Here is a 21961-nt window from a genome sequence, read left to right as displayed (position 1 = left end):
GTCACAACGAGTGAACCCATTTTAACGGGTGAGCGCACTGAACGAATTCAAAAATGCTTGGTATTGTGTCGTGCGACTGATATTTTACAAAATAAATATTTGATTAAATTTTATATTCGATTAATCGGATTATATTTGTGTCTTTTACAAGATGAAAGTCTTATTGCATAGTGACCGACCGTGCGATGGCTGTATGGCCTGTCAAGGTAGTTAATGACTTCTATCTGTTGTTGTCTTATTGCTTTTTCACCAGCAAAGCGGATAATGGTTTGTTAAGTTCGGATCAAACTGATCAAATTTGGTTCATTCATTATTACGCCGGTGCAATGCCCGGGTCAAACTTATCCTACCTGGTTGAACGTATTTAAAGTCACAAGTGCTGAACAGAATGATAAAGACAGTGGAAACACCTTTATCATATGGAGCAGTGAACATCAATGAAGAGAAATCAAATATTGTTTTGCATATTTATGAGCTGTCCGGGAGTTCAGTTGCTTAAGGTCTTTCCAATTTGGTTCATCTTTTTACAAAAAAGACGATCAAAAGCAGTTCTTTAACATATAACTGCAGATTTACTGTTCATATTTTCGTTTTGCTTTGTTTCTCAAAACGAGAATTATCCGATTTATAAATTACCCTGTTAACCCATATGTTCATTCAGTAAACTGTTTATAAAAATTGCGAGAAGAAAAATATATATCTCTCTTCTCGTAACATAATTAATCTTCCGAAAGGCACCAAAATAAATAGCATTCAATGCCTTTTATCTCTGACTTTAGAGGTTATTTTACCTGACTGCTAAACGCCGTATTGTGACCTATGGTTGTTAATATCTGTGTCAGTTGGTCTTTTGTGGAGAGTTGTCTCATTGGCAATCATACCACTTCTTATTTTCATATTGCCTAAATTAGGCACCAAGAACCCTTGCAACAACATTTTGAGGGTTCCATATTGTTTTTTGGCAAGACACAACGTATGTCCTAATCCAATTACCCATAATAAACACGTGGCAATTTTAAATAACCCGAACTTTATTCCGACTGTTTTTTTTAGTAAATACTCAATAATAAAATTGAGAAAGGAAATGGTGAATATGTCAAAGCGACAACCACCCGACCATAGAGCAAACAACAGCCGAAGGCAACCAATGGGTCTTCAATGTAGCAAGAATTCCCGCACCCGTAGGTGTCCTTCAGCTGGCCCCTAAAATATGCATAATAGTACAGTGATAATGGACGTCATACTAAACTCCGAATTATACACAAGAAACTAAAATTTAAAATCATACAAGACTAACAAAGGCCAGAGGCTCCTGACTTGGGACAGGCGCAAAATTGCGGCGGGGTTAAACATGTTTATGAGATCTCAACCCTCCCCCTATACCTCTAGCCAATGTAGAAAAGTAAAACAATAACAATACGCACATTAAAATTCAGTTAAAGAGAAGTCCGAGTCTGATGTCAAAAGATGTAACAAAAGAAAATAAATAAAATGACAATAATACATAAATAACAACAGACTACTAGCAGTTAACTGACATGCCAGCTCCAGACCTCAATTAAACTGATTGAAAGATTATGTCTTCATCATATGAATATCAGGTACAATCCCTCCCGTTAGGGGTTTAGTATCATACTATCATAAAATATATGAGAAGAACATAACCCGTGTCATGCCAACAACTGTTTTTTTAAGAAATAAATGTGTTTAGTTCCGATGCAAAGACCCTATCAGTGAATCAATGTTAAAGCCAAAATATGCAAACACATTTCCAAAGTTTCTTAAAAAAAAAACACTGAATAAAAAAACTTTCGACATTTTCTCGCAGCAAAGCAATCAATATGTAGACTTAAAAAAAAGAATTAAAAAAAAAAAACACGCAATATCACTACTTCCGACAGTTGCTTTGCAGAAAAGCAAACAACATTAAAACTTACGATAGCATTATTACGAAAGCTATAAATATAAAAATAAGAAATTAATTTTGCTATTCTTTTTATTTCCCTTTTGGACAAATTACTTTTTCTACGTACTTTTATATCCCCAACTTGTTACGGTTAATCTGATTAACGAAAACGCGCATTTGACGCATTCATTTTTTGAATTCTATAAAAGTCGATACCGCTGCTGGTCACCGAGTCAATTTTGTACTTAGAAGTGAGTGCTCCGGTTCTTACATATATCTTATAAAAGACAGAGAGACGAAATATACCAAAGGAACATGCAATCTTGATAGTGGAAATTACATAGACAAACTACATTACACAAAACACAATGTAACTCGTTATCTTTCAATGTCCGTCAATTATAAACGTTATCCTTCAATGTGTTTTTAAAAATTCAGAAATAGTTACAAACAAATGAAGTTAACAGCTCTCTTAGTCAAACTTGGCTTTTGATAAATTTGGGTTATCTCTTCAACGGTACATTTAGACAAATTACGACTACTGTTCATTATACAACCTAGCTTTATACATTTTGGGTTCGTGTGTTTTTGATGAAGGTAAATCCAACAAATGACATCGGTCACACCACGTATGGTTAGGTCATGTTAAACTGATGAATTTGTTGGGGGTGTTGTGGAAATTCGTTTTTTTATGTACCACTTTTTAATAAGTTTTAACATGTGATAGAAAGTGGTAATAGTGGCTCGAGTGATTAAACATATTTTGGAAGGGAATTGAACCCATTTCTCAGGGAATGATTCGGAATAAAATGTAATATTTAAGTTAATTTAATTAAAACATTCTATTTAAAACATAAAGAGCTGTATGCAAGGCATGACAATCACAACATGTATCATACATCATTTTATCAAAACACTCTATTTTGATATTCATGTAGAGGAGACGCGCGTCTGGCGTACTAAATTATAATCCTGGTACCTTTGATAACTCTTATAACACTAAATTGTATGTGTTTTTATTTCCAAATTGAAAAATAATATGGAATATACTTTCTATTCCAATAAATATCATAATGTATCCTCTTAATAAAACAAAATGAGGCAATTAATTGTCTAATCAAAACAAACTACGCATACATATAAAAGGCAATGAAATCGGAACTACAATTACCTAAACACTATTTTTATAAAAGCTATTTGAGTCTTTCTCTCTCATTCATTTTACATATTAATCTGTTTATCAATTTGTCGTTTTGGATGCAGAATATTACTTGGTCTAATGTATAGCTCGACGTTACCTATAATGGAGATGTTTCAAATGATGTGTGATCTAGAAGAATCATTATGTAATCCATACAATGGAATTTGTAACAAAATAAAGAATGAGTATGAGATCAGAAATTTCTGTTTTTATAGATTTCTTTACTCTGTTAGTTACTTGAATCCTTAATACTTTCCTTAAGGCTTTGTATTTTTTTGAAAGTATGAATTCAACATTGAACCCATTAAATGAATGAAAATGTGTTATCAAAAACTGCCCAAGGAACATCTACAAAAGAGAGAACACAGACCAATTAAAAAAAAAAGAAAAAAAAATACCTCATTTAATCATTTCAACAGTTAATTTCAAAATTTTCAGTTGCTACTTGTATTTTTTGGATATTGTCTTTCAATCGCATAAATGAATCTCGTTTCTGTATGATAGATTTGTGATCTTCCAGAAGTTTTGTATTTGTTTTGCGCAGACTTTCTATTACTTTCGGTAACGATTCGTCGAAAACACGGACAATGATTTTACCATATTCTACACCAAATGATTTTTCGAAACTTTGCTTTAATTCATACATTGATATCTTTGTGAGGCACTCGTCATATATATCATTGGCCTTTTGGCGACGACCTTCCGCACCAATAACCCATCCCCACGCCATAAATATAGGAGCAAACACCAATGCAAAGACAAAAGTAAATACTATTGAAAAAGGTAAAAAGAGAAGACCAAGACCAAGTCCAATTAGAGCAGCGCCACTTGGACTGTTGTCGACTGTTGTATTTATTCCTGTCATCTCAATCTCAATTTCCTTCAGTTTAGACTCTATATCTTTGACAAGGGATCGTATTTTTGCGTCTGCATCTTCAATAACAGATTTCACTTCCTGCCCATCGCACCATTTCTGTATTCCAGTCTTAACTCGTGATGGCACTTCTTCCGTAAGTGATGTATATGAAACTTCAGATATTCTTGTTGTACCAGGAGGATTTAAGATGTGCTCCCGTCCATGACTTGAGTGAAGGTATGCATGAAGTTTCTCTGCTAGGGTGGAAATGATTTCAGTTTTGTAACTTTCCAATTCTATTCTTGACTGCAACATACAAAATTTACATAGAAAATTTTATCCTGAACCTGTTAATTTGCATTCTCTTTTCTTAATTTCAAGGCTAGTAAACATGGATTATATAAAAAAAAAAAAAAAAAAAAAAAAAAAGTTAAAAATACCAAATTTCAGTGAGTTTGACAATTCCATTTTGGGTCAAATCTGAGAATTAAAATTCCAAGGTTAAATACGTAAAATTGCTACTGTGTGTAGATTTTAGTTTAACTGTTTCGGTCTACATGTATAATTATTTGAAGGCCTTAATTTGACGAAATTGCGCATTCTAACATGACGTCCTTCAAACTCTTTGATTACACATCCGTAGTAAAATATGAATATATTGCGTGGGCTGTTCCGATCGTACTCCCACGTCATATGTTTTTTTCATGAATGAGCTTCCCAACGTGATAACACGCTGACGTAAGAATATAGGAAAACATAAACAAACGATGTGTATATGTGTAATGTGCCATATTTATTTATACATTTAAGACATATAAAATAAATTACCATTTAAATTCACCCAAAACTATCTTAATACGGTATTATAAATATTTTAAGCATGTCACTAATTTAGTTTGATCCGTTTGTTTACGCCAATCAAATAGTGTTTTATTCATGGGAACGGTGAATATTTGCCTCCACCTAGAGCGCTTCGATCCAATAAAAATGACGTAATTGTCCTATTAGAATCGAAATATTTCATGGTAGCATGAATATATGTTAATTTTACCACGAGGTTTTCCTTTATGCCGATATTTTACCCCTCGCTATCGCTCAAGGTAAAATATTTTGCATAAAGGGCAACCCGTGGTAAAATCACGATGGATTCAAGCCCCATGAACTATTTCTTAATTAAACTTGTTTTTCAATAGACACCATTGAATTTAACCCTATATACTCGCTATACAATGATATGAGCGTCATTGATTAGTCTTATGTAGACGAAACGCGCGTCTGGGTACTAAGTTATAATACTGGTAGCTTTGATAACGATTTAGACCACCGGGTCGATGCCACTACTAGTGGACGTTTCGTCCCCGAGTGTATCACCAGCCCAGTAGTCAACATTTAGGTGTTGACATGAATATCAATAATGTGGTCATTATTTTTATAAATTTCCTGTTTACAAAACTTTGAATTTTTCGAAAAACTAAGGATTTTCTTATCCCAGGCATAGATTACCTTAGCTGTATTTGGCACAACGTTTTGGAATTTTGGATTCTCAATGCTCTTCAACCTTGTACTTGTTTGGCTTTATAAATATTTTGATATGAACGTCACTAACGAGTCTTATGTAGACGAAACGCGCGTCTGGCGTACTAAATTATAATCCTGGTAGCTTTGATAACTATTTAGACCACCGGGTCGATGCTACTACTAGTAAACGTTTCGTCCCCGAGGGTATTACCAGCCCAGTAATCAACATTTCGGCGTTGACATGAATATCAATAATGTGGTCATTTTTATAAATTTCCTGTTTACAAAACTTTGAATTTTTCGAAAAACTAAGGATTTTCTTATCCCAGGCATAGATTACCTTAGTCGTATTCAGCACAATGTTTTGGAATTGTGAATCCTCAATGCTCTTCAACCTTGTACTTGTTTGGCTTTATAAATATTTTGATATGAGCGTTACTGATGAGTCTTATGTAGACGAAACGCGCGTCTGGCGTACTTAATTATAATCTTGGTACCTTTGATAACTATGATACGTATACCAGAGTGAGTTAGGTTCATTAAAACTACGCCAATGGACAAATTGTTATTTCCGTTCATAAAAGTTTAGTCTTATGAGATAAAATTGTTAAAAATAAATATAAATTGTGTTACGTACTTTCTTGCATTTGAATTCCAAATCTCGAATCTTAGCATTACTTTCACCTATGATGCGCTGCTGTTCTTCTTCTGATCTTTCCAACAGTTTTAACCTTGCGAGTGAACCCCTCTCTGCATTCCGAATGAAATCTTTTAAAAATCTATAAAAAGTCATCATTATTTTACCTTTACTCTTAGTGTGGAATTATAAAAATAGGCACCTCTTTTCAATTTTAAAGTCTTTTAAATAGTCCAAGCTTAATCAAAATTCTTTAGTTGATTTACCTTTCGGAAAGACTTGGACAATTTACTTCTTCAACAGACAAATTTACATAATTCATAAACGATATGATTGACCTTTCCCAACCACTGTACTAACAATAGAATTTACAGAATAAATGCTTTGCGAAGTGAATTTTATTCAATACAATTATTAGAAATATATAAGGATTGACATTATTTGTCATAACCACACATTGTTAAATGTATGCAACTAACCTGTAATAAAATTCCACTCTTTTGTTTTCATTTTTGTCTATCGTTTCCTTTAAAACGATTTCGAATCTCTTGTATTCCTCAGTAAAAAAGCTATCAATCTTTTTGTCTACCTAAATCCAGTTAATCAAATAAATATATCAAACTACAAAAGTTATACATTAACATTTTAAATAAATATTAATAAACTAAAATGTGATCTTTTACTCTCTTTATGTTTGCTCCAATCAAATAATAAACAGATTATAACTTTACATTTTGACCAACGTGAATATCTTAAATAAAGGCTACAGTAGTATATATAGCTGTTCGAAAGTCATAAATCGATTGCATAAAAACAAACTAAAACCTAGGGAACTATAAGAGGAAAACAACAAAACAATCGAAACACAGATGTGAACAAAACACAAAGCACCACACACAGTAAAGAAATATAAGATAACAACTGCCGTTTTCCCGACTTCGCACAAGACATTTTAAAAAAAATAAATTGAGAATAAAACCTGGTTTAAAGCTAGCAAAACCTCTAACTTAAATGACAAATGCTTTAAATTCCTTTATAATGGTAACAATAAAAACTCGGTTTAATATAAATTTTTACTTTACTCTGTTTTAATTGTTATAAAGTTAATGCTTTTGGATATTGCATTTTTTCTGTTTAACTTAACAATCATTATTAACCAGCAAAAATAAAAAAAAAAAAAATGACAGGTTTTTGAATCTTGTTGCCGCTATCCAACTATAACTCTGCGATAGTGGTTCAACGCGATAACACACTTTTCTTATGTCGGAGCATTACTAAGGTCTTTCAAAATAAGAAATAGTACAAAAAAAGACAAGCTGTTTGAAAATCTTAATATTCTTTTGTTAAGGAAAAACATAATTGCTGTGGTTTCCTTTATTTTCGTGGTTACCAATTTTCTTGGAAAAAGGAAAACTTACACGTTGAACATTTAGTTTCGTGGTTCATCTTTACCTACAATACCAGGAAAATTGGTATCAAACGAATAATAATTAATTCACAGTAATGCACTATTATTACTCTTACTTTAATTAGAATAAGTTTAGTAGTAAACATAACAATACATATGTTATAATAAATTACTGTAAACTGCTTGATTTCAATCTTTTTGTCATATACGACGTATAGGTTTAGTCCACATTTTCCGGCCTAGAAATAGCGTAAGGTTAATTGAGATATTAACAATTCATTTCTTCTTAATGTTCTTAGCACGACCTCAGTAATACTTTCACAGGAAGAAGAAAGATGTGCATACACATATAAAGTGTCACCTGTTTTAAGCTGATTCGGAATACGTTCTCCACATTAAACCAACCCCAGCCGTTGCTCAATTTTCGTTGAATAAGATTCCATGTCTGTGTGTGTTGATCTTCTTTATCGCTTCCACTATCTGTTTCGTCATCAGATGACGCTTCTTCGTTGTCAATGATATCCCACTGATTTGTCAGAAACATAACCTCTCTAGGATCAAAGCAAGGCATTCTCTCTCTGTTGGTCATGATTGTTTGTAAAATTTTGGAAAGCTGAAAATAATATATGAAATTAGGTAACATTTTATTTACCGATATTTAGATCTCATTGATTAATAAGACAAATCAGGATGGCAAAAAAACCTAGTGAATTGTAAAACTCCGTGCTATTTCACATACAGTCAACATGTCCCTTTCAGGAATCGGATGCAATAGGTAAATTTGCAGATTAGATGTGTATTTGTTTCTAAAGTCATTAGACTGCAAAAACATGTTGAAAGTGAGTTAAGGATGTACTTAGGTGAGGTTAGGTAAAAATTAAGAAATTAAGAAATTAAAATTGATACTATAAGCTGGTAGAGCATCAATTAAGGATAAAGATAAGCTAAAAATATTGATAGGTCATGGTCATTTTAAACTTTGCAGCAATGATCGGCTAATTAGATGTAAAACCTATTTCATCTAGATAAATTAGGACAAACTGGACAATATAAAGGCTTTGTAACAGCCTGATACTCAGTTACTTTGATATTAAAACGTAATTTGCAAAGAACATAAGAAATATTGTAGATACTGTGTTAAAAGTATAAATTTCTTATGCGACAGTTTATTTCTTCATGAAACATTATTATAACGTATTCTGAATATTTGAAGCGATATAAGACGCTGAATATCAATTGACAATATCGTTACAATAAGTTCCTGCTGCTGATTTGTAGGACAAATGAAATTTATAGATTTGCATTTCATTCATATTTTAAATAGAAAAGCAGAAGAAAAAAATTAGCTGAACACATGCTTACTGGTTTTTATTTTGGTTGATTTTCTCACACTTATTATCAATGATGCGTATCACTTACCTTAAACATTTTAAAATATGTAACAAAAATATTGTCTGCTATGTCGGATAACGTCAGGTAATGCATTCTTATAAGTAAATATTCAAATGAAAAAACATAATATCTGAATAATCTAGGTACTGCTTCCTTTTAACAAGCATGCAAAGCTCGACAACATTTTAAAGTTATTTTTAAATTTGCCTAATGAGAAAATACTTAACATTCCGTGTAGCAGAAATAGATACTATGGATGGTTTTGAAAATTTCTGAAATTTACCCTTTCTTCGTGTATTCCACCGGCATTTTTCGCATTAACAATAAATACAAATGACACTGCATGAGGCAGAAAATCTAGTAGAATATTGTCAAGCCTTGAATTTTCTCCAATTCCAGGTGTGTCCACAATGATAACATTTCCCTAGAGAAAAAAATGCATATACATCAAAATGATAGTTACAAACCGTTTGAAAACATAAAAAGATGTTATGAGATTTAAGTTGATATCAAATTCACAAAGTACCATACACTTGCTTTTTTGGCCATACAAATGATAAAACTATATCAGAGATGAGGCTATTTCAATATACCTTTATGTTTTGTATACGTTGTTTATTTTCTTGCTGAATTGCTTTGGCAGGAGAGGCAAACTTTACTCAAATAAAACACATCAAATTTATCAAATGAATTCGAGACAGATATTTTAATTTATAATTTTAAACGTGAGGCTAGTCGGGATATCTAAAAGATTTGATTTCACTATCAAAAGTGGAGCAATATCTTTACATGTAATTTTTGATGGGAGAATCTGTTTCTCCTGTGATTTTAAGACGGTTCTTGACAATAAAAAAATGTTTCTTTTCCAATGATCAGCAAACATTCTGTGTAACGTCATCAGACATGGTCGCCTTTTTTCGTGACGTCATAACAGGAAATTTTGAGGATTGAATTCCACAGAACCACACGTATTTAATCATGTTGTTTAACACAAATAATAAACAGATCAGGAAAGGATAAACTGGCGAGGAGGGTAAAAATCGTTAATTGTATAATGCTATGCATTAATTTAAAAAAAAGAACTTCAGCATAAGTTTTTTTTTATAAAATTCAGCTTGACATTAAAACATGCAGTTTTATGGTTATATTTTACCTTCAAAATTGACACTGGTAAGTAAACATCTACATAGTATATGTCCTTTAAATCTTCTGGAATTTTACTAATATCAGTAAGTCCTCTGATGACAGACTTTAGTTTTTTTACATCTTGTACTTCTTCCTCTTTCTTCAGAGTGTCGTCTTTCAAATAGCATTTTATTTCCATTTTTTCTGAATCTCGAATTCTTGTAATTGTGCCAGTAGCTGCCAAATTACTTGTTGCAAAAACCTTCTTTCCGACAAGTTGATTTATCAGTGTTGTTTTACCGCCACTCGTTTCTCCTAAAAATGTTTAGCAGGAATATTTGTTTCTGTATTTGAAATATGAAAGATACGAGTATTCAAGAATAATCTGAAAACGTCTTTTTTACTTTATACATTATAACTTGTTTTAAAAACAAACTTCGAGGAAAATTCAGAAACGGAAAGTCTCTAATTAAATGGCAAAAACAAATGGACAACAATATGGTCATATTCCTGACTTGGTACAGGCAATTTCAAAGGTAGAAAATGGGGGATTGAACCTTGTTTTAAAAATGAAAAAGTGGTACAAAATAGCATGGACCCAATCAAAACAAGAAGCAATTTTAGATGCTCCCTAATGAGAACAATCCTGCTCCATATGTTACACTCGTCGTGTTTCTCATTTTGTTACAAAACCGGTCTTATTCGGTAGGTCACATTCGTGACAAGGGAAGGGCATTGTAGTCACGTTACTTGCAACAAATGATTGCTTACCCTTCCGGAGCACCTGAGATCACCCCTACTGTTTGGTGGGGTTCGTGTTCTTTATTCTTTAGTTTTTTTTATGTTGTGCCATGTGTACTATTGTTTGTTTGTTTGTTTGTCATGGCGTTGTCAGTTTATTTTCGATTTATGTGTTTGATGTCCCTTTGGTATCTTTCGTTCCTCTTTTTTTTGTTGGCATTTTTTGTACGGATTAGCTCACAAATCAAATTTGAAACATTAATGCACATCTCACATGTTGAAAAATCAAGCTTTAAAAGTGTTTCATGAAAATTAAAATAATGAAAATAAAAACAATAACACGTACTTTTATTTGTTAAATTTCTGTCAGTGTTCATATTTTAAACAATATGTTTACCAACCTGTTACGACGATTCCACAATCATTTCTCAGTAGATCTCGTTTTGCTGTTAGGAAAACATTCATGTAGTTTGGACATGCTGCCGACAATTCACCTTGAAGATCTTTGTCATAATCCGGAGATCGTAGCAACTCTTCAACCGACTCAAACATCATTCGTAATCTTTTGATTTGGTCTTCAGGAGACGTTCTTGGTTTTGAACGCCTACAAAATTATAATATTTTACAATATCAAATTTTGTTGCTTGTTTTGAGGGATTTATAATCTATTATATTATTCTTTAGCTTTATATTATGATTGTTAAAGAAATTTTCAACTTTCAAACGAATATAAATTATTTTAGATTTTCGTTAAAGACTTTGACTATTAAGGAAGATGTTGCAACTACACAACGAAATAAGCAAACGAACATCTAGAATGCAACATACAGTTTTAATAGTATTAAGGTGTATATACTTAAACTCATATTATGTGGAGCTATCACTCGTCCCGTGCCAAAGACTCGCAATATCACTATTATGTTGGTACTCTCCTAATTTAGGTCGTAGACAAAAGTTTAATTAATATACTAATTGGAAGATTCTGATTTGTTAATTGGTTAATAAAGCATATTTTAAAAAAATAGACACTTTGCATTTACGTTTTAAGAGGGGTGAAATATTCCAAAGTGACAATCAAACTCGTATGTCGAAAATAAACAGAGAACGTTAAGGCTAGAAATGCAAAAGACTAACAGACAAACTGTAAAACACAAAACACAACATATAGTAGAAATATAACACCTGCGCTATACGAACCTCACCAAACAATTGGGGTGATATCAAATGTTCTGGAAATTATTTAAGAATTGAATGCTTCTTTTTGTAACTTCATTTGGGTTTAAAAGCGTTGACCGAAGTACATTGTGTATGAACCGCGGAAGCGCTTCATTCTAAAAATGTGCACACGGTCAACGCTTCTACAACCCTATCAAGTTACAAAAAGAAGCATTCAATACTTATAATTCGTTTTTAGCTAGGATCATGAATACACAAATTTTATCCTTTTTTTTTTTATTAATTCACTTGTGCATTTTTTTTGTGGGACCTCGTGTTATCATGAATGATCAGTGTTATTGTGTAATGCAATTGCTAAAGGAATAACACGTGATGAGCAGTTAGCCAACCAGAATTACGAATTATAATGAAACATACATCTAATGGAATTATAAAAAAAGTAAACTTGGTTATTTCTGTAATCGATTGCCAAAACAAAATTATTTACGTTGCTCGACGGCTTGTAAAAGCATCTTCTTCTGTCAAATCCTTTCTACCTAAAATATTAAGGTTTAGTTGATAGTAATCAGTGAATCAGTTTTAATGTGATATTATTATGGTTTTAGAAGTAAACTGATTAACAATTTGTTAGAATAATACAAATGCATGGCATCTCGATTTATAAGCGTAACTAAAGAATATATTAAACTAATCCTTTCGATAGTTTAAGAAACGCCATCACAAGTTTGCTAGCCGTTATGGAATATTTGTGTTGCATTTGACTTTTTTTTTTTTTTTACAACTTCAGATACTTTATTTTACTATAATAATAGTTGTTAACAAATCTCCTTAATGTTACAACAATGGCATTAAGGTTCTGCCCTGTATGGTTAATTACCAATAAAACCAGGGGATTTTATTGGTAAACTTTTTATAATTTTACATACATGTAGTATTGCGTGTTAGTTACAATTAACAGAGTAATAGCTGTCTACAACATGTACTTTATTTCACAATGAAAAGAAAAACGGAACTTTGACCGTCTTTTGTTTAGCTTTTAGTTTTGGATTAATCGAAAGTGAAAGAGCATGGTTTCGATCGGATTAAGAGGTCAGTATAATTGAATTATGGTAGTTTTTAGATAGTGTCTTATCTTTCAAGTACGCTAAACATTGAATGATATACTATATATGATAATCAAACAAAAAAAGTAAAAGGCAATTTCGTTAGAAATTTGTCTTCTTTTTATTTCAATGACATTTTTGTGATTCTCAAAAATGTAGGTCAATCAACTATAAATATGACAGCCAAAGAATCAATTTTCTAAAATTTTTCTTTGAAATTTTCTCAAAAAGGAATTTTCCGGATGATATAAAATTTGTGTATCAATTTCGTTTTTTAGGACTGGCATCATATTCACATATTTGGTTCTCTTTTCGGATAAATAAAAACATTTATAAATCACAAAGCAAACAATTGTTATAATATGATTAAGTACATGATAATCCACATCTTCAATTTTGTACCCTACTACAAGATTTTGTAGACAAAAAACATGTTGCCCAATATTAAGATACATAAATATTTTGTGTAGAAATGTCCAATAATTTTTTACCCATGTGCATTCAAAGAAAAAATGATTATAGCTATCAGATTTAGAACATAGTTCACAGTTTTCACTATTAACTACCTTCCAGCGATACAAATTATGGTTAATAGCTAAAATATTATGCAGTAATTTCCATCTAAACATTTTTAATCTATTATCTTTTAAAAAAAGAAAGGTGAAAGATAAATTTTTCTTAATGAAATATATAACATTTTCACCTGATAGTTGGTTTTTCCATGAGCAAAAACCTACTGGAAGCTCTTTATTTGACCTGATAATAATATTATAAATTTCTTTAAACTTAATTTTGTCTAGGTCGTAATACAATCCATTACTTAACATTTTAATGTCTTGTGTAATGTTGATTTTAGTATGTTTTGATATATTGCTCTTTAATTTTTGGATCCAACTTTTGGGTAAAGCTTTCCGAAGGGAACATATTTCGGAAATCCAATTTTGTTTCTTTTTAAGTTTATCTAATATTTTATGAGAAATTTCTCCTTTATCATCAATTACATCATTTACAAAAATTATGTTTTCCTTTACCCAATTACTATAATATAAACTTTTACCACCTGTTTTTATATATTGGTTTCCCCAAATAACTTGCTTTCTTATATCTCTATAATTATCAGGTACTTTCGTCTTTCCACCTCCATTTTTAATCCAACATTTCAAAATTTCAAAGTAAAATGTAGGTAAGTTTTTAAGGTTTTCTAGTGACTTATGAGTATTAAGATTCATTTTAAATATTAAATTATTTTCCCCAAACTCTCTAAAATAAAAAGTAGGTATGATTTTCCAGTTAGCACAAGTTTCATCAGTTAATCTTTTAACCCAATTTATTTTAATAGCCTCAATGTATGCGTCAATATCTGTCATTTTTAATCCCCCTTCAGTATAATCTTTTCTTAACACTGAGCGTTTAACTTTCTCGCTACCACCCTCCCATAAAAAATTAAATAAGATTTTTTTAAATTGACTAATAATTTCACTGCTTAGATTTATCAATGAAGCAACGTATGTTATATTGGGAATAACTAGTGTTTTAATTATAGTTATTTTTCCTATCATACTCAATTTTCTTTTCTTCCAATCATTTAGTATCCTTTCTGATTTTTCAAACTGTCTTTCTATATTTATTGTTTCACATTCTTTTTTGTTCAGGCCAAAATAAATGCCAAGACTTTTCACCGTATCTTTCCAATTGATACTTTCAAATTTGTCTTTGCAGTGTTTTAGTTTACCTAACCATATACCTTCTGTTTTATTTCTATTAAGTTTAAGCCCTGAAAAAGATCCAAAAGTTTCTATTAAATTAAGTGCATTTTTTATTTCATTTTTAGATCTTAGAAAGAGAGTTGTATCATCTGCTAGCTGTGAGATTTTTAGGCTGTGAGTATTTTTATCAATTTTTATTTGTATCCCTTTCAGATCATTATTATCCCTTATCCTACAAGCCAGTATTTCAACTGATAAAACAAACAATAACGCGCTTAAAGGGCATCCTTGTCGAATTCCCCGTTGAATCCCGAAGGTTTCAGAAATCCACCCGTTATTTAAAATACATCCTTTTATATCATGGTAAAGTGTTTTGACCCACTTTTGAAAAGACTTATTAAATCCAAATTTTTTTTAATGATTCCAGCATAAAGTCCCATTCGAGTGAATCGAACGCTTTAGAAAAGTCAATAAATAGTATAGCTCCATCAATATTAAAGTTTTCAGCATAATCTATAATATCTTGAATTTGGCGTACGTTAAATCCTATATATCGATTTTTAACATAACCATTTTGATCTCTATGTATAATTAGGGGTAAGATTTTTTTTAGTCTTTGTGCTAAAGTATATGTAATAAGTTTTACATCAGTATTCAATAAAGTAATTGGACGGTAATTATCTAAGGACAAAGGGTCATTTTTTTTTAAAAATCAATGATATTATCCCAATCTTTTGGGTCTCAGATAAAGTTTCATTATCATAACATGTATTAGAAACATTCAATACAATATGTTTTAAATTTGGCCAAAATTGTCGATAAAACTCAACTGTTAAGCCATCTTTGCCTGGAGTCTTATTTAGTTTCATATTATAAATAGAAGATGTTAGCTCTTCTAAAGTTAATTTACCATCCACTTGTTTGCTTTCACAAGGAGTTAAAGAATGATCAATGGGGGTATTTTCTATGTATGTCTTTAAAATTTCAGTTTCGGGACATGTACTTTTGTACAGAGATTTATAATACTCTTTACTTACATCTAAAATTTCACTTTGATCAACAGTAACCTCACCGGTTTTGGTCATTAATTTATTAATAGATTTTTTAGCCTGTCTATTTTTTTCTAGAGATAAAAAGTACTTAGTATTTTTTTCCCCTTCCTCTACCCATTTTATTCTTGATCTAACTTGGGCTCCTTTGGCTTTTAAAGAGTATATCTCTTCTAAATCTTTTTCTAAATTTTTTATTTGATTAAAAAGTTCATTATTTTTCCTATCAGGTAATTTGTCTAATCTTTCATTTAAAAGATTTAGTTTGTTTTCCATTATTAAAATATTATTTTTCCTTTCTCTGGCATTTGACTATGAATACAATATATAAATATTCAATGACATCCCATTTGTCATTCTATACATTTCTACAGTATCTTTTCAGTATATATCTACATTTTTTCATTTCAAATTAATTCATCAACAAATATGTATAATCAAATATTATTCAATGAATTTGTTGTGTTCTTTTTTCAATTTGTTTTTCATATCGGATTTCAAGCGCTAAATGACAGCTCAAATAAAAGATTAAAGTTTTCTCAGTTTATTTTCTCCGTTTTCTTTGTATTATGTTATAATTAATACCTTTGACATAAGTCCTGCTCCCACCTTTTCCTAGCTTCTGTTCGTTGCTAATCGATTTTTCACTGGCTGGTCCACTTAAATCTATATTTTTTACTTCATTTTGTAACTCTTTGACTCTTTTTTTCAATTTCTTTTTCTCTAAGAGGCGCTTTTCTTCCTCAAGCCTTTTTATCTGGGTCTCTAACTCTTCATTGTCATCAGATTCCATGTTCTCAACTGTTAAAATCGATGATTGGCTTCTCTATCTGCAATTTGCTGGGTCCTTGAAAATAAAAACGGCCTAAAACGAGTGTATTTGTAATCATACATATATTTCGGGGGAGTTAAACCACTCTGACGTTGGCACACACTTCACAACTTGTCTTTGTAGACAGTATGCAATTAGATGATTTTGGAAAAGAAATCACACAAAAGCTTACTAAGTGCAGCTTCAACCAAGACATTCAACAAGGAAAAGAACATTTTCGAAAAAAACTAAACAGAAACTACTTTGTAGCTATCTGATTACTGTAGTGTGTTTTAAGTTTGCACTACGTCTATTTAAGTCATTCAAACGATTAGTATCACAGTGAAGCTAGATAATACAATATATTGTAATGTTCGCTATGTGTGATAAATATGTTCGGTGATTGGGGAAATCTGTCATCTGAACGAAACGGGTTACTGGGTGGATTTATAATAGATTATATAATGACATGTTGTTTGGAGTATTTATATGCTTACTTCATATCGTATCAATCATTAGGAAATGGTCGTTGTTGTTTGTAATATCGTATTTGGTTTAGAACAGCAGATATTGAGGTCTTCATGATCAATTTTGGTTTCACAAGTTTTGTAAAGGAAGTCAAGTACTCGCTTCTAATACTACTTCTCCTTGATGTAGTTACTAGGCAACCCGATAGCTTTAGGCTTATCGGTAAGAAAGTTTGGTTTCGAGCCATATATACTTCAAACCAAGAATCTGACAAACTATAAAGCTTTATAAATAAAATGTATTATTAGTTTGATTCAATGTTACATAAATACAAGTCTAGAAAGATACAATAACATAAAAAGTAATGGTCACGTGATAATTAGAGTAAGGAGAATATTGTTGGAACCAATCGTAAGGCCTAAATTCTCCTATACTGCTGGCGCTGACATATAAAAGCTCAGTAGCGGCAAAGTTCGAATTTGGTTAAGCTAGTAATAAAAAGAAGCTGCTTCCCCTCAGTTTATATACCTGTGCTGTAATCAGCAATATCAACAGAAAAAGGTATGTTTGACTATGGTCAATAGCTGAGTAAATTTATGAAGATGAGAAAAAGGAGAAAAATTAATGTTTATTTTTTTGTGAGCTTGGGGCTTTTCTCTAGAAGTTACAGACTATTGGGCCATGTATGTTAATAAAGTTGCAGAGATCTTGCAAATGATATGATAGTTTAGGGGAATAAACCTTAAATTTATATCCGTAAATTTTAGCGTGTAACTTGAGGATATGGAATTATCCTAGTGCTAGTTTTACAAAAGTGAATCTTAGCTGGGAGAATAAGTCGCCTGTGCTATGTTTAAGCTCTTTACTAGAATGATATTTTTATTTATATAAGAAAAAGGGGGGTCAGATTTTGAAGAATCTACTTTTTGTCATGTTCAGTGTAAATAGTTGTAAATATCTTTAGTTATTGTTAAAATTTGTAATATATAACATATAAATAATTATTGCTGATGGCTCTGGAGAAATATCTCTAAAAACAAATCAAGAGGAGCGCTCTTGCTATATAAAATATATGCTATTATATGTGTCGTTCTTCGGAGTGACTATGGCTGAATACACGTATGTGTGCTATGATAAGAAACTGTCAGAAATAATATTATACTAGTATATAGACAGTACGAACGCCAGTCGAGCCTAGTGGAGGTCTCTCCCATATTTCTCTATATGCAGTAGCTATTATGATATAAATGTATGATAAGAGGTATAACTCAAATAGTCTCTCCTTTATTTAATTGTTAATATGTATTTTGAAGCATCAATAAAATATGAAAACTTCCTTTAGTCTTGCCCATCTTCTTTGGTTAACTAGTTTCAATTTGGTTACTTTATTTCCAAGTCAAATGAACGTTACTTTAAATACAGACTAAAAACTGTAGTAAAGAATTAACCACTAAGCCAGACCGTCACAATATAAATATGGATAGATATTGCGTTGTAAATATGTATTTCACCTAAGAAAATAAGCTTATCTTACAAATTTTATTTCAGAATTATGTCAAGGCGTTATCATAAAAAGGTCATTGGTAAATACGGTACTAACATTCAATAAGTACTATATCTTTTCCTTTTATTGTTTCGCTGTTGGAGCACTTGTCTGCATTTGCAATTTCATTTTAAGAACAGATTCACTCTAGCAAGAACCTTTAGCATTTAACTTTCCAGTTTAAAATTATTACAAACATTGATATCCAACGTTGTATAATTGACTGTCGTATATTAAGTGAGCTATATTTAAAAAAAGTTTTTTCCTGTTTAACATGTTTTTACATGTAAATACTTTTATGCAGTCGAACTTATATGTACTTGTTTACTTATGTTATGGAGTATCAAATTTACATAAATCTTTAACTGAATTGATAAATAACTGATGAAAGATCAAGCCCTAACTACATTTGACTTGCACAAAAGAAATTTGGTTTTTCCTAAAGTGAACAAGTAGAATTACACCAAGGATTACGTAATTTGACTTTAAAATCCGTAATTTAAATTCAGTTGTGTAGCTATGATTGAGAGTATAATTAAACCGTGTTTTGATAAAATTATAAAGAAATGTTCATGTATGAAAAACGTCCTTCAAATGTTCAAATGACATATCCTGTAAGATATCAGTATTTTTATAATTTCATTTTGTCAACATACTTGTCTTGTAGCATTAATATAATACTGCGATATCTTACAAAATTGCATATTTTGACGTCTCAAAGAGACATTAAACAAAGGTAACAAAATAACCATACTTTTGTACAAGGTGGCAAGTCTGCACCGAAATCTAGTCAACCTACATATACTTTGATATTTTCTTCTGTGTGTAAACAAAGTTTTGCAAATACAAACTAGTCTGCGGCATCATACAAGTTTCTTGCATGTCATACTGCGCTGTCATTGGGATAACATACTTTTTACAGTAAACTTTTTGCTTATACATAATCACTTTAAATACAAGGAGTAGAATTTGCAAAGTGTAAAATGTAATTTTTAAGACTTTACATTAAAAGATAGCACAAGGTCCGGCTAATAATAGCTTAATTATTTATATTTGTAAGTCAGTACAACAATTGCAATACGCAAATGTTCCAAATTTCTCATATTGACATAAAGATTAGAAAAGTTGTTTGAAAAATAATTCATAATTCATCAAGGTTAATTCCAACCCAATCCCCCCTCCCCTATTTTATTTTTGTTTTGTATTTTTAATTAATTAATGTGATTTAAAAAATCTTTAGATAGCCGAAAAAAAAAAAGATTTACATTTATCAGTATTATTAAAACTAAGTTATATCTTACCTTTGTTGTAACTCTAATATGTCTCCCTACCAAATACCTAGTCAACAATCTTATAAGAAGGCATGCGCAAAACCCGAATATGTATTGATAGTTATACAATAAAGTCAAGGATTCTTTTAAAGGACTGTTTTCGGAAAATAATGTTTATTAGCGACACTCGACAATCATGACCTTGGATTTGATTTGCGTAATAGAATTAAGTTCGTGTTGCTATAACATAAGTGTGTTACTTATATTAATCATGTTTGTTAACATTCCTTTGAAAACAATTTTTTGCCTTAGTGACTTAAAATATGAGACGTCCGCCTCATCAATTTGTCTTTCAGGACTGTTTGAAAACATTCAAGAGATGAAAGTCCTCTCCTAACATAGTTTACTCTTCCAGATCATTAACAAACAAAACCAACTAAATGAAGCTTTCTTGTATCGAATGCTTTTTATGTTGTTGAAAGACCTTTGTGTTAAAAATATAATAGTCTATGTGTTTCACAGTTGAACATGCTTGCTAAATATACTGACCGGCTTTAGAAACGCAACACTATATTATTTTTGTGTTATTTTTGAATGAATGTGTCACCGTCAAAAGCGACGACTGCCTGTTACAAACGCCAAAATGATTGTCAGGAAGATCAACAAATTCTGTCTGACATGTTTTAGGATCTGTTTTGCACCTTCTGATTTTGCATTTGGTCAACCCATTAATTGGTTTTGGCAAATATGCGGTTGGAACTTGAGGGCTTTAAAGGTTTTCCTTCGGTCGATTCTTTGGCAATTCAGTTGATGGGAAGCATTAATGGCATGAATCTGTACTCAATGGCACTCGGCAATTTGATTAGCAGTTGACATTGCTGCCATAAACATGTCTTGCAGATGACGTTGCGTATTCAAATTCTGTTGACGTTTCATTGTCACTACACATTGATCTGTTCATTGATGGCCAGCAACAAATCTTGTCTTCTTGTATCGTTGTCGGAAGGACAGTAAGACGAGTTTCTGAAGTCATAAAGTATGGTTGCAGCACGTTTATGTTTTCATGTTTGCAGTATTCCTAAGGGCTAATTCAGTTTTTTATTTCTCAGTCTTGACAAAATGAGATGCAACATTTTTAAACTGAATTAAGTGAGGCAAAGGATTTAAAGAACTGTTTCACAAAGCAAAAAACCTGAAACAATCTTTCATTGGTTCAAAATTTCGCTTTAAGAAATTCGTGCGACTTCAAAAATTCGGTATATTCAATAACCACAGGTAAGTCAGATTTTGATTTTTTATTAGGAGAAAGAAGTATTATAAGCATGAAAAGAAGGTATAATAGAATCAAACAAGATTTTGTAAAAAAAATCAACAAACTGAGTGTTGCGTTTCTAAAGTCGTTCAGTATACAATGAAAAAAAATCTCTTTTTTTTTCGGACAATGAATTATCGCTTTTAACTCTGGTTTATGCATTTTAACATGCATCATTAATTGCACTCAAGCAAGTATCGCTTATGTTGAATTTATCTTAAAATTATGCACATTTATCCGATATCCCAGAAATCTTCAAATAAATTGTTGAACCGTATTAACTCGTATAATGTATGCAGCACTTCAACATAAGGTAGTAAATGAAGAATAAGTTTGGAACTGCTGTTGAACTGCTTTATATAAAAAATGGCTTTTATTCAAAGTAAATAAATCATATATCGCTTTTATTCATTTCGTATCAGGACCACTGTCGATGCTCCTGATGGTTAACGTTACGTCCCCGCGGGTATGACACGCAAGCATGTCTCACTTCTGTTACGACATGATCTATCAATTTTTCATTATATTTTGGTACATCAACTACTTATAACGTTTCGTGTAACTTATTCGAAATATAATTTAGAAATAACAATGTATATGTCGTGTACAAGTTGCGATTTTGTACAGGTTATAATATGTACAAAAATATTGTATATGTTATAACTTGTATAATGCAAAAATACAAGTTATAACATGTACAAAAGTATCTCATACATGTTATAACCTGTACAAAATATT

General features: G+C 31.2%; 2 protein-coding genes across 5 annotated transcripts in view; one reads left to right on the top strand and one right to left on the bottom strand.

Moving 5' to 3' along the window:
• The window catches only part of LOC139495668 (metalloproteinase inhibitor 1-like), a 64048-nt gene that overhangs the window by 36549 nt on the left and 5538 nt on the right, over positions 1-21961 (top strand). The window lies entirely within an intron of this gene.
• Positions 3088-20007, bottom strand: LOC139495666 (uncharacterized protein in xynA 3'region-like). Of its 4 annotated transcripts, none has more exons than XM_071283988.1 (10): positions 19942-20007; positions 16428-16683; positions 12448-12496; positions 11186-11388; positions 10072-10358; positions 9202-9342; positions 7888-8139; positions 6598-6707; positions 6119-6260; positions 3088-4269 (listed from the first exon to the last, which is right to left on the bottom strand). In XM_071283988.1, the coding sequence occupies exons 2-10, from the start codon at positions 16609-16611 to the stop codon at positions 3520-3522; spliced, it is 2118 nt and encodes a 705-aa protein (XP_071140089.1). In that variant the 5' UTR covers positions 16612-16683; positions 19942-20007; the 3' UTR covers positions 3088-3519. The 4 variants fall into 4 exon arrangements, with proteins under 4 accessions (XP_071140089.1, XP_071140088.1, XP_071140087.1 ...); XM_071283987.1 differs by having other exon boundaries at positions 16404-16665; positions 19942-20004; XM_071283986.1 differs by having other exon boundaries at positions 16404-16683; positions 19942-19984.

Source organism: Mytilus edulis, chromosome 11 (genome assembly GCF_963676685.1).
Source record: "Mytilus edulis chromosome 11, xbMytEdul2.2, whole genome shotgun sequence".
Classification (NCBI taxonomy): Eukaryota; Metazoa; Mollusca; class Bivalvia; order Mytilida; family Mytilidae; genus Mytilus; species Mytilus edulis.
This window is presented reverse-complemented; position numbering and strand designations above follow the sequence as displayed.